Here is a 12,927-nt window from a genome sequence, read left to right on the forward strand (position 1 = left end):
AAATATTTATACCGCTAAAATACTAGTAAATATTAAAATTATATATTATTTACAAACTTAACACTTGAATAAATATTAAAATTATATATTATAACACTATTTACTTAAATAATAATAATAACTAATGTTATTAATTACAAGATACCACCAAGTATTTCCATAATAACAATAATAAAAAAGAGACCACGAAGTATGTGTGTGAGTTTTGAGATTGAGACATAGAATATTGACCATAATGATGAATAAGGTGGATTGTCTTGATTGGGTCATAGCTGGCAAAACAGCAAAATTACTTTCATTAATTAATTACAGTGAAATTTAATTCATCAAGGACTTCCATTATTACTATAATTTCCTTTCTTTCTTTATTTACTACCCTTTCTGTCTGTAAATCTGAAAAGGCTCTCATTTATTTATGTGGATGTAAATCAATAGTAGTTTCATTCATTTTCACTTTTTTTCATTGAAATTGAAATTTCACACTGTAAAGAGGTACTATTCCTATACATATATATGTATAATGTATTGGCTTATGGGGTAAGTTTTTTTTTTTTTTTTTTTTGGGGTCAGAGGAAGGAATAATCAGAGTGCAAATGAAAGAGTTTTGTCTTTATTTTTGTTGTATGTATTTTACTTTAAAATAAGAATGTTTTTATAGCCAAAAACCAAAGGATTACTGTTACAGAGAGTACTACTGTGGATTGTGTAATATGAAAATAGACCAACCATTTTTCTTAAAAATAAAAATAAAAATAAAAATAAAAATTAGAAGTAGGGGTTTGTTTGTATTGAAAGTAGTAGAATGAGAAAACGTGAGATGGCCCCTTATGAAGTCACGTGGGAGGTGGACTTTTTTGTCTTTTTACTATTATCTCTTCATTGAAAATGAGTCATCATCATCATCAAACCGAAGGTAGAATTTGTCTTCTATTGTTTTTCCTTTTTATCTCTTATTCTTTGTAAGAAAGAAGTCATTTAAAAAGGAAAAAGAAAAGAAAATTATACTATGACTTTTCTGACCCTTTTTTTTGGTTTAGAAAAAAAAAATAATAATAAAAATGAGGAAGAACAAGTAGGATCTATCCAAGATTACTCACATTAGGACATCTCTATTGTTAATGTTGAAACCCAAATCAAATTTGATGTTAAATTTACAACTAAAAGATATTATTTTAGCACTATTTTTTTTTTTGAATTTTTACACCACATGAAATTTTCAATTTTTTTTTTTATATTTTTACTGTAGGGTAATATTTTTTTTTTTTAAAAAAATACTGTGTAAGTTTTATACTATGTACTGTATTAAATTTTGACGGTTGTTCTACAATTATTTTTAAGTTATTCTACTATTGTTTTAATTATTTTGTTTTATTGTTTTACGGTTATTTTATAAAAAGACAGTATTTTTGTAAAAAATTCCGTGTGACAGTAAAATTATAAATTTTTGTCCAAAATCCAATATTTTTATAAGAACCCTATTTTTTTTTTCAATTTTAACCACAACATTAAAATTACACTAAAAAGTATAAACTTTATTATTATATTATTTTATTAATATAACAAAAATATTTACTATAATATCTTACTATTATTAGTGAAACGCATTAGATTCTTATTAGGATGAGTTTTAGAGTTTGATTGGAGCATTTTGTAAAATAAAAAAAACTATATATGAGTTTTTAGTGTGCCATTGAAGATGACCTTAGTGCGATTAAAAAACAAAATACTATAATTTAACTTTGTATTTTGTAAAATACTACAAAATAATACTCAAATTTAATTTTTGTCATTTTTTTTATATAATTCCTCTTTTTCAGATTTAATAGTTGATGTTATTAGTCTTTTATCATTTTTTCCTAATGTAAATATTTTACATGTCAAACGTTCTGCAGATGAAGCGGCCCATGACCTTGCTAAGTTTGCATTAAGAGTAGATGAGACTTGTTCATAGTAAATTATCCCTCCGCCTATATACTTTACTATTGTAAACGAAACATTGTTTCTTAATAATATATGATAAGTAATTTTCCCTTTAAAAAAATATAACTAATCTAGTCATAAATTTTTCATGTTAGATTATTATTTAATTTCATTTTAATTAAATTGAGGGTACTATTTAGTATCATTTTAGATAAGACAATATCTAATTTATCATTTAAAAAGAATTAATTTAAAAAAAGAATAAATAATAATAATAAAAAAATTGATGAGGTATCTTAAAAGATTGGCTAATTAAGATTTTTGCCCCCTGAACTTTGACATGTACCAAATCATGCCCCCTAATGTCGTTAAAAATGCCCCCTGAACTATTGAGATTATTGGATTTAAGGACTTTTGTCTAATTTCATTCAATTTTACTGCTGCAGTGATTGTTTATATACTAAATCATGCTTCCCAGACTTTGATATCTACCAAATCATGCCCCTCGTACTTTGACATGTACTAAATCATGGTCCCTGGACTTTCATCCATGTTAGACTTTTTTACTAAAATTGGAAAAAAGTTCTTAAATTTAACAATCTAAATAGTTTAGGGGGCATTTTCAATGATCTTAAAAGTTTAAAGGACATGATTTGGTACATGTCAAAATTTAAAGGACAAAAATCCTAATTAGCTTAAAAGAAAATGGTATGAAAACTGATATGAACTTTAGAATTTCTCATATCAGTATTTCTTGAAATGGGTTAAAATGGTCAAAGCATAACTGTCTAATCATATATTATATAATTGAGTGGTATTATTGTATGTGTAGTAGAATTTGTCTGTGGTGATATTAAATTATTGTAAACTATATTATATATATATAATACTATATCTGCTCTGCCGAGATTGAAACCTTGCATGTGACAATCATAAGAAACAATAAAAAATAAAATTGAAAAAAATCTCCTAAGTGATTATATTACTTTAGTAGTTTAGTATTGTCTAGTTATTTATATTTATACAAGAAGAGCTTCTTATATTGATATGATTACAGTATCTATATATGGTTATGTATATATATTATAAGAGGTATTAAGATCTAATTTCCAAACAACTTATACAATAATAGTTGCTAATTATTTAGATTAAACTTAGAATTATGGAATTAGAACAGAATATAAATACAATAACCACCACAAATGAGATAGATGACTGGATTTTACAATGGAATAATAAGTCAAAAACTTAATTTCCTTCTAATTAAGGTTTTTGTCAAATGGATTAAAAGTCAATTGCAATTTCAACAGAAGTCAAATCTTGTCTTTCTATTTATTTATTTATTTGTTTAGTTGGAAAATGTTTACTTAGGATTCTCTTGAGCTTTTTATACTTAATAGAAAATCTTTCCCTAAAAATAAATAAATAATCAGAACAAACAAAAGAGAATCGTTAAGATTAACCAAGCAAGCTAAAAAAGAAGAGAAAAAGTCTACATTGAATTGTAGCCTTGTAGCTAAACCATTTTCATTTTCACAATATGTAATCATAATTTAAAATTAATAAATAAAGAAATAAGAAAATAAAATAAATTATATTATGGTTGGTGCTGTTACCTATATATGCAATGCACCATTATTTAGGCTTAAATTTAATCTTTATAAAATAAGAAATTTAAAAGTGTTGAATCTCTGTTAAAATATACACAAAAAGTTACTTTGCTTTTTAGCTTTTTCGTTAAAAGTGTGGAAGACTGAATCCTTCACAGATGTTCAGAAGTTCTTGATATTAATAATCTTGAATTACATGCATATATAATATTTTTTCCAAAAAAAAAATTTGATTAATTTATATGATAAGCATTTTTAAAGCCTTGGACTTTGTGTCAGCGTGCCCAAAAATATTAATCTAATAATTGAGAATCTTTTATACTGTTTTTCTGTAGATGAAAAGGAGAAATTTTAACTTATATAATTCTATATACAAGATGACCCTTTATGTAAATTTAGAATTTTGATGCTAAAGTTTTGTATTTTGTCAAAAAGAAAAGTTGGATGATATACTACTCAAAAAGCTATGATGACCATTATGGAAAATTTTGCTAATATACCCTTGAATCAATCAACGTCCTTTAATCATATCTCTCTCTATTGACTCTTGTAGAGAGATTTTATATAGGAAAACATTGGCACCAGAACCAAACCAAGCTCTCTCTCAGAGTCACCACTCACCACCACCACCAATGGCTATGCCCTGCAAATATTCATCATTGCTTCTTTTCTCTGTAGTCTTATCTTTCTTTGTTCATAGTTCAGTGTCAACTGAGCTAGACATTCTTCTATTATTCAAGTCTTCCATTGAAGATTCAAAGAACTACCTTTCAAATTGGTCAAATACCTCAGACATTCATTACTGTAATTGGACTGGAATTTCTTGTACCACTTCACCAACATTGTCTGTTACTTCTATTAACCTCAAAAGCTTGAACCTTTCTGGTGAAATTCCTTCTTCACTTTGTAAGCTTCTTAATCTAGCTCATCTTAACCTTGCTGACAATCTTTTCAACCAGCCTATTCCTCTTCATCTCTCTGAATGTACCTCTTTGGAGACTTTGAATCTCAGTAACAATCTTATCTGGGGTACAATCCCAGATCAGATTTCTCAGTTTGGTTCTTTGAAAGTACTTGACTTGAGCAAAAACCATGTAGAGGGGAAAATCCCTGAAAGCATTGGGTTATTGGAGAAACTTCAAGTTCTCAACTTGGGAAGTAACTTGCTTTCAGGTACATTACCTTTTGTTTTTGGGAACTTAACTGAGCTTGTTGTTCTTGATTTGTCTCAAAATTCATACTTGGTGAGTAAAATTCCTAGTGATATTGGCAAGCTTGTGAAGCTTGAGCAGCTACTGTTGCAAACCTCTGGTTTTCATGGTGAGCTTCCTGATTCTTTAGAGGGCTTGAGAAGTTTGACCACTTTGGATCTTTCTCAGAACAATCTAACAGGAAAGGTTCCTCAGACACTGGGGTCTTCTCTCAAGAACTTGGTGTCTTTTGATGTTTCAGAGAACAAGCTTCAAGGTTTATTCCCAGATGGCATTTGTAGCCAAAAGGGTGTTATAAATCTCAGTCTACACACTAATCTATTTAGTGGTAAAATTCCTAGCTCCATCAACCAATGTTTGAGTCTTGAGAGGTTTCAAGTTCAGAACAACATGTTTTCTGGTGATTTCCCAACTGGGGTTTGGTCATTGCCCAAACTTAAGCTTATTAGAGCTGAAAACAATTTATTTTCTGGAGCTATTCCTGAATCCATAGCAATGGCTGCTCAACTGGAGCAAGTTCAGATTGATAACAACAGCTTCAGTGGCAGGATTCCTGAGGGTCTTGGACATGTCAAGAGCTTGTATAGATTCTCTGCATCTAGTAATGGTTTTTATGGAGAACTTCCTCCAAACTTCTGTGACTCTCCTGTTATGAGCATAATAAATCTCTCCCAAAATTCTCTTTCTGGTGATATTCCAGAGCTGAAGAATTGCAGGAAACTTGTGTCATTGTCTTTGGCTGAAAACAGTCTAACTGGGAATATGCCTCCTTCTCTTTCAGACTTACCAGTACTAACTTACCTTGATCTTTCTGATAACAATCTCACTGGTCCAATCCCTCAAGGCCTTCAGAATTTGAAGCTTGCCCTCTTCAATGTTTCCTTCAACCAGCTATCTGGTAAGGTTCCCTACTCTTTGATTTCAGGTCTTCCAGCTTCATTTCTTCAAGGGAATCCTGAACTCTGCGGTCCCGGATTGCCCAATTCATGTTCTGATGATGAGTTACCAAGACACCAGGATATTGGTATTACAACATTGACTTGTGCCTTGATCTCTTTAGCTTTTGCTGTTGGAACTATGGTTGTTGTTGCTGGTTTTATTGTGTATCAAAGATCTATGAAGAAGAGATCTCAAGTTGGCTCGTGGCGTTCGGTTTTCTTTTATCCTCTCAGAGTCACTGAGCATGATTTGGTGATGGGAATGAATGATAAGAGTGCTGCAGGAAATGGTGGAGTTTTTGGTAGAGTTTACATTTTAAGCTTGCCAAGTGGTGAACAAGTTGCTGTGAAGAAGCTTGTTAAGTTCGAAACTCAGTCTTCGAAAGCTTTGAAAGTTGAAATCAAGACTCTAGCCAAGATCAGACATAAGAACATTGTTAAACTTCTGGGGTTTTGCCATTCTGAGGATTCAATCTTTTTGATCTATGAGTTCCAACACAGAGGAAGTTTAGGTGACTTGATTGGTAAAACAGAATTTCAGTTGGAATGGTGTGTAAGGATGAAAATTGCTATTGGTGTTGCTCAAGGACTAGCCTACCTTCACAAAGATTATGTTCCTCATTTACTCCACAGAAATGTCAAATCCAGAAACATACTTCTGGATGAAGATTTCGAACCAAAGCTTACAGATTTCGCTCTTGATCGAATTGTGGGAGAAGCTGCTTTTCAATCAACAATAACATCTGAATCTCCTGTCTCATGTTACAATGCACCAGGTAACAAGCTTGTGTTTTTGATGTTGTCAAATTGTGCTATCATTTCTTATCTTTAAAGTGTTGGTTTTGGTATCTAAATTCCTCATTTTGTTTACTGATTACAGAATATGGATACAGTAAGAAACCAAGTGAACAAATGGATGTATACAGCTTTGGTGTAGTACTCCTTGAGCTAGTCACAGGAAGACCGGCCGAGCAAGCTGAAACATCCGATGATTCGTTGGATGTTGTAAAGTGGGTGAGGAGAAAAGTAAACATCACTAATGGAGCCTCTCAAGTTCTTGATCAGGAGATATCGAATTCATCATCGAAACAAGAGATGTTAGGAGTTCTTGACATTGCTCTACGCTGCACATCTGTGATGCCAGAGAAGAGACCATCCATGTTTGAAGTTGCTAAATCACTTCAGTCTCTTAACTCAAGAACCAATCTCCCTTGTATAGAGTTCACTTCCTCTGAATCTGATGATCACTCTCTTCCAGTCTAAAACAAAACACAGGACAGCTTCACTTTGTATGTAAATTCAACTTGGTTGACTTTTGATAGATGGGGATGGGAAAAATGATGTTTGGGCATGAATTTTCTTTACCTGTTTTAATCAGAAAGTGTTTCTTGGATTTCCAAATGTAATATTTTAGTCACTACCTATGGAATTTCATCTCATATATACCAAGAGACTCATATCTTTTCTAGTTTGGCAGTTTGTTTTTTGCAACCTTATAATCAAACAAATGTCAAATTTTGAAACTTGATCATTGTGAAGAATGATGGGTTGGAATAATGTCTTGAAACATTAGAGGATAACAGTAAATTCTTGACTTGGACCAGAAACTTAGGTGGTGTTTGGTTGGAGGTAATGAAATGGAATGGAATGGAAAGGAAATAATTTTCATTCCATTCCTTTGTTTGGTTGCATTTTAAAGTATTGGAATGACATTCTAATGGAATGCTCTTTCCACTAGGGGTGTTCATCCGATCCAATCCGCACTTTTTTGGTCAAACAACATCCAATCTGCACTAAGTGCGGATTTCATATTTTGGATCCAATCCGATCCGCATAAGAGTTAAAATCCAATCCGATCCGCAATAGTGCGGATTGGATCGGTTATTTTAGATCGGTTATTTTTTTAATAATAAATTATTTAATATTTCATAGAAAAAAAATTAAAAAAAAAACTATTGTTTCTTAAACTCCAATAATAATCTATTTCCATCTCTATTTATATACAAATCAAACCAATATACATATATATCAATATATATGTACTTATTTTTACATTTATACTAAAATATATATGTATCTATTACTAAAATAAATAAGTTAGTATATATATTTAAATTTATATATCTATTCTATATAAAGTGTGTCTATATAACTAAAATTCTTGGTTTTTGAGAAATTTATGGGTGACTTTTAATTTTTATTTAATAAAATAATAAAATATTATTTATATATAATAAAATAATAATAAAACAAATCCCATTAATATTTGAACTGATATTTGGGTGACTTTTAATTTTTATTTAATAAAATAATAAAATATTATTTATATATAATAAAATAATAATAAAACAAATTCCATTAATATTTGAACTGATATTTGATGCTAAATATTCGAGAATCACAACACATTTAAAAAAAAAAACAACCCGGGATTTGATACTCTGAGACTCTCAATTAAAAAAAAAAAGTAATATGCTCATCAAATTTGTATTTATTTTTAAACATGGTGAAAAAATGAATTATCTTTCATATTATTCAACAGAGTAAAACAAGTTTTATATTGGTTTACTATTCAACAACCTTGTCAAGAATTCTTGTAAGTTGTAACCACAAAATTGCCAGGTCAAACCAACACTTTCATTGCAATATTCATAGACTAACTACAAAATTATTTCATAGCATTTACAGAACCGCACACCCCCAATCATCTTTAATATGGACGTATCAGAAGCCAGATCATTAACCTAAATTGGTTAGTTCTATTATGTTTTGGAACAAATCGTCTATATATAATATAAAAAACCCATCATACTTGTATCTTGAAACATTCTTCAGGAACCAAGATTTTAAAACACAATTGTTACCTCCTTAAGGTCAACCCACTCCCAAGTCTCATTTGTTGTATTCATATCATAGACCAAAGCATGTCGGCCCTGTAAATAATAAGAAAATCAAACGTGGTTTAAATCTCAAGGCAATAGAGCCTTTTCCGTTAAATCTCAAAGATACATAAATATACAAGATAAAAAAGCCAATCTAAGAAGTGGGTGCCACGTTAAAGCTAAGGAAACATTAAGCAACTGTTAGGCTTGTTTTACAATTTATGGTGTTTTAAAAGAACATATCGAAACAGAAACACATAAAAAAACCTCCACATCATTTAATTTTTTTTAAGGTAGTGTTCAACTAGGAGATCTAACGAGTTTCGCCCCTTCGTTAATGGCTTCTAAGAGTTCAAATTCCAGTATTGTATAAATCTTCAATTTGTTCTATTTCTTATATTAAATGAAATTTTGCTACTTTTTTTTTTTAATTTACAACTTTATTGTTTATATATTATTAGGGACATTCATGGAAATTAGGGTTTCTTTGAAATATACAATTAATGAGCATTACTTTTTGATCATAGTGTGTTTTCCATGGCTGAAAACCTCAATAATCTCTATCATTTTATATCAAATAAAATAAAATTATCATGATGTATACATTATGGTTATTTAATGAGTAATTAGTGTGTTGAAATTGTCAAGCTGATATTTAGAATTGTTTATAATTGAATTGTTTCTTTGTCAAAATTAATATTAAGTATATTTACATATTTATAAGTTTATCTATTTTCTCTTAGATCAATTATGCTCATATAGCAATAGAATCATACTCATATAGACATGTTATTTTTATTTTGTAATTTAGATCTTCTTAGTCATTATTTAGTTCACTTAAACCTTTTCCGATTATGCTAACTGAAGTTTTGTTTCTTTTAGGTACTTCATTACAAAGATCTGTATTACATATATTGTTTATTTTTGACTATGAGGAGGTGGATTTCTTTATTGGGAAGCATATAGCGTGACAAATTATTGTTCATATATTTAATAATTCTTTTTGATTAATGAGATTCATATATATAAATATGTATATTGAATTCTTTATTCAAATAATTATTTTTGATTTTTAGGTGATTATTTATTGTTCTTTATTCAAATAATCTCACCTAATAACTAATAATGTTTTTTCTTTAATTTTTTATTGTATCACTTTCAAATAACATAGAAAAAAAACTAGCATAAAATTTAGTATACGTGCCTCGCACGTAATTTTTGCTAGTATATATATATGTGTCTATGTGAATAAGAATTATTTTTCTTGTGTTTTTTATTATGAAATAAATAAAATGCACCAACTCAATACATTACTAAAAAAGATTAAGAAATTAGAAGTTTGTGTCTTTTTTTAATTAATATATATTATATATTATAATTTTTTAAAAATATATATAATTAAGTGCGGATTGGATTGGATCGGTTACTTTTTGAGGTCAAACAACATCCAATCCGCACAAGTGCGGATTTTAGTTTTTTCAATCCAATCCAATCCGCACAAGTGCGGATATCCGCATTTTGCAGATTGGATTGGATTGGATCGTGCGGATTGGATTGGATCAGATAATTTGTGAACACCCCTACTTTCCACCATTTTGGTGGAATGGCTATTCCATTTTAAAAATGAAGGAATGACCATTCCAATGTAACAAGAAAAAAAATTTAATTATTTTTTTATCAATTTTTTTTATCCATTTTAAATTTTATTCCATTCCATTCCTATTCCTATATTTTTATTCCTCCCAACCAAACGTCTCCGAAGGATGGCAAGGTTGGAGCCCCTGATTATAAATCTTGAGTAAGAGTTATCTTTTTCGTTTCTAAACTCAAAATCTTCACTAAAATTAAGTGATTTCTGTGTTTTTTCAAGGTAGGGCAGATCAAGGCAACAGAGATTAATTTAACAAAACTAATACCACTTTAAACAATTAATAAAAAAATCTCAAATGAGTAGCTCAATCAAATAATATGAAGATAGGTTGATTATGTAACAGTGCTAATATAGTTATTCTTATATATGATAAATGAATACAAATGTTCAAGATAAGACACAAACTAAACCTAATTAAACAGATGGAAGCATAGGAATTTTGGTAGGGATGGGAAGATGAATTGGAGCAAAAACATAGGGTAATTTGTAACGAAACTTGAAATCAAAATCATATGGAAATATCTTGTGGTGATGTTGTTGAAATCCAATTCTTCCAATCTTATAATGGTAAAGAGCAAATCGAGAAGCAGTTCTACTACTACTCCCTAGAAAAATGAATTCATCACCTTCTAGATTAGGACACAAACCAATAATCCTATAATTATCCATACTTAAATGATTATTAACATCCCCTTTCACTTTAACATCATACACCAAAACCCAATTCACTACCTCATTAATATCATCATCATTCACTAATTCCCAAACTTTCAAAACAGTGTAGATGGACATATTGGCAAGTGGATAAGATCTTGCCAAACGCAACCTCCCATTAACCACCCCAATACGAGCACTTGAAACACTCAATTGCAAGAATTGGTCAATATCGTAATTATTACTTCCAATCACATAAGGCAATTTAATAAAACGAAATTTTATGTTTAAAGGATCAAAACCAACAACTCCTCTAACTCCTCTCACCATTCCAAACAATATCCAATACAATCTTCCATTAACAGCTACTGGTGGTTCATCTATCACCCTTCTCACCGAAATATTTTGAAACGTTTCTCTTTGATTTAACTCTGGTAATGTTTCAGCAATATCCTCTCTCATCGTCCATTGTCCAGTCTCAGAACAATATACTGTGACTGATGCTATTGTTAACAGTACCACTCGAAATCGATCCAACAAAGGGTACAAAACTAATCCACTCGTATAGATAGTACGAAGCATAAAAAGATGTGGAGGTTTGGGGAGTTTGAACGATTGGTGTGTGAGGGGATTGGATATATAAAACCCATCTGTTTCTCCTTTGATTAGTAATAGATCATCAAAAGTGGACTCAATTTTAAGATTTTTGTAGAGAATGTTGTGAGACGTGTTTTTTGTTGTCTGTATAAGAGAATTATCTTTATATAATTTTATGAGAAGTGAATGTGGGAGTTGATGTCGTTGGTGGATATGATGATGAGTTACTATGCGTTTGAAATGTTGAGAGTGAATTAATTCCCACCAATGCCTGCAAACGAGTCCACACCTGGCTATGGTTTTGGAATCTGGGAGACGAATCAGAATTTCATTTAGCAAGTCATCTGTAAAACTGGAGAATAACCGTAATGCTTGCCTCTTCTTTGTAGACCTAGTTTGCATCACCATTGTTATAATCAATAGTATACCAATGAGTGAATTTACCTAAATTGCCTCCTTTTATCTCTTCCCTTTCTGCCAGAGACGATATACATATATATATACGTATATAGGGCTTATCAATAGCGATATTTGATAGCCTGTAATCTAATGGTTCAAATTAATTATTTAAAATTACATCATAATTTATATATATCCATTTTATTTATAATTAATTTTAAATATTAATTATAGATTTAATTAACAAAACTCTAAACCTTACTAAACCTATAATTTTTTGAGAATTACCTATATACTATTTTTTTTTTTTGTTGTGATTTAGGTTGCTCTGTTAGTTGCTAGGGACTTTTGTGTGAGATTTTGTAAAAATACAAAAGAAAAAAAAAATCTATTTTGAAGTGTGAAAATAAAATTTTTTTTAATTTTTTTACTTATGTCTATTTAAAATTTAATTTATTTATATTTTTTAATTTTAAATTTATATAGAAATATATTTTAATTAAATATATTTTTAAAGTAATAATTATAGTACTTGTAGAAAATTATAATATATTCAACATATAATAATTAATAAGTACGTGCTCTTAAAATAATTAAAAAGTGATGAGTTCAATCTTTTAAAATTAATATTTTTTTTTTCTTTCTTTATTTATATTTAATTCAACTTTTTAATTAATTTAATAATTTTAAAATTCATATTATCAATTTTATTTTTTAAGATTATAATGTTCAATATTATAAGCTTAATTATTGATAAAAACAATATTACGTATTATTTTAAAAGACATATATAGTTGGAAAAGTAAATGCATATTATTATATTTGAAAACATATTTGTAAATTTAACAAAAATACATCGATACTAATTTTTTTTTTCTTACTCTTTTAACTTTTTTATTTACAAAAATACCTCTTAAGTAAAAATAAAAAACTATTTATTTACAGTTATCATGAGGTTGTCTTTCTGATTGTTTAATAGTTTATTTATAATTTATTTATAATTATCGTGAGGTTGATTTTTTATTGTTTTTCAATTAATTTTTTACCCTATGCTGAGTGAAGTGT

General features: G+C 29.1%; 2 protein-coding genes across 2 annotated transcripts; one reads left to right on the forward strand and one right to left on the reverse strand.

Annotated features, from left to right (window-relative positions):
- Positions 1 to 3,922: 3,922 nt before the first annotated feature.
- LOC115710492 (probably inactive leucine-rich repeat receptor-like protein kinase At5g06940) lies at positions 3,923 to 7,147 on the forward strand. Its single transcript, XM_030638855.2, has 2 exons — positions 3,923 to 6,455; positions 6,560 to 7,147. The coding sequence occupies exons 1-2, from the start codon at positions 4,163 to 4,165 to the stop codon at positions 6,940 to 6,942; spliced, it is 2,676 nt and encodes an 891-aa protein (XP_030494715.2). The 5' UTR covers positions 3,923 to 4,162; the 3' UTR covers positions 6,943 to 7,147.
- A 3,325-nt stretch (positions 7,148 to 10,472) lies between these two features.
- Positions 10,473 to 12,097, reverse strand: LOC133035411 (uncharacterized). The gene has a single exon (XM_061111283.1). The coding sequence runs from the start codon at positions 11,869 to 11,871 to the stop codon at positions 10,627 to 10,629; it is 1,245 nt and encodes a 414-aa protein (XP_060967266.1). The 5' UTR covers positions 11,872 to 12,097; the 3' UTR covers positions 10,473 to 10,626.
- Between the last annotated feature and the right edge of the window lie 830 nt (positions 12,098 to 12,927).

This window comes from Cannabis sativa, chromosome 3 (genome assembly GCF_029168945.1).
Source record: "Cannabis sativa cultivar Pink pepper isolate KNU-18-1 chromosome 3, ASM2916894v1, whole genome shotgun sequence".
Taxonomy (NCBI): domain Eukaryota; kingdom Viridiplantae; phylum Streptophyta; class Magnoliopsida; order Rosales; family Cannabaceae; genus Cannabis; species Cannabis sativa.

What these genes read in the sequence shown, in the direction of transcription:
- LOC133035411 (XM_061111283.1), bottom strand. Translation starts at nt 11,871, where the DNA reads ATGGTGATGCAAACTAGGTCTACAAAGAAGAGGCAAGCATTACGGTTA.
- LOC115710492 (XM_030638855.2), top strand. Translation starts at nt 4,163, where the DNA reads ATGGCTATGCCCTGCAAATATTCATCATTGCTTCTTTTCTCTGTAGTC. An exon ending in CTCATGTTACAATGCACCAG is followed by an intron (nt 6,456 to 6,559) that starts GTAACAAGCTTG and finishes TACTGATTACAG; the next exon opens with AATATGGATACAGTAAGAAA.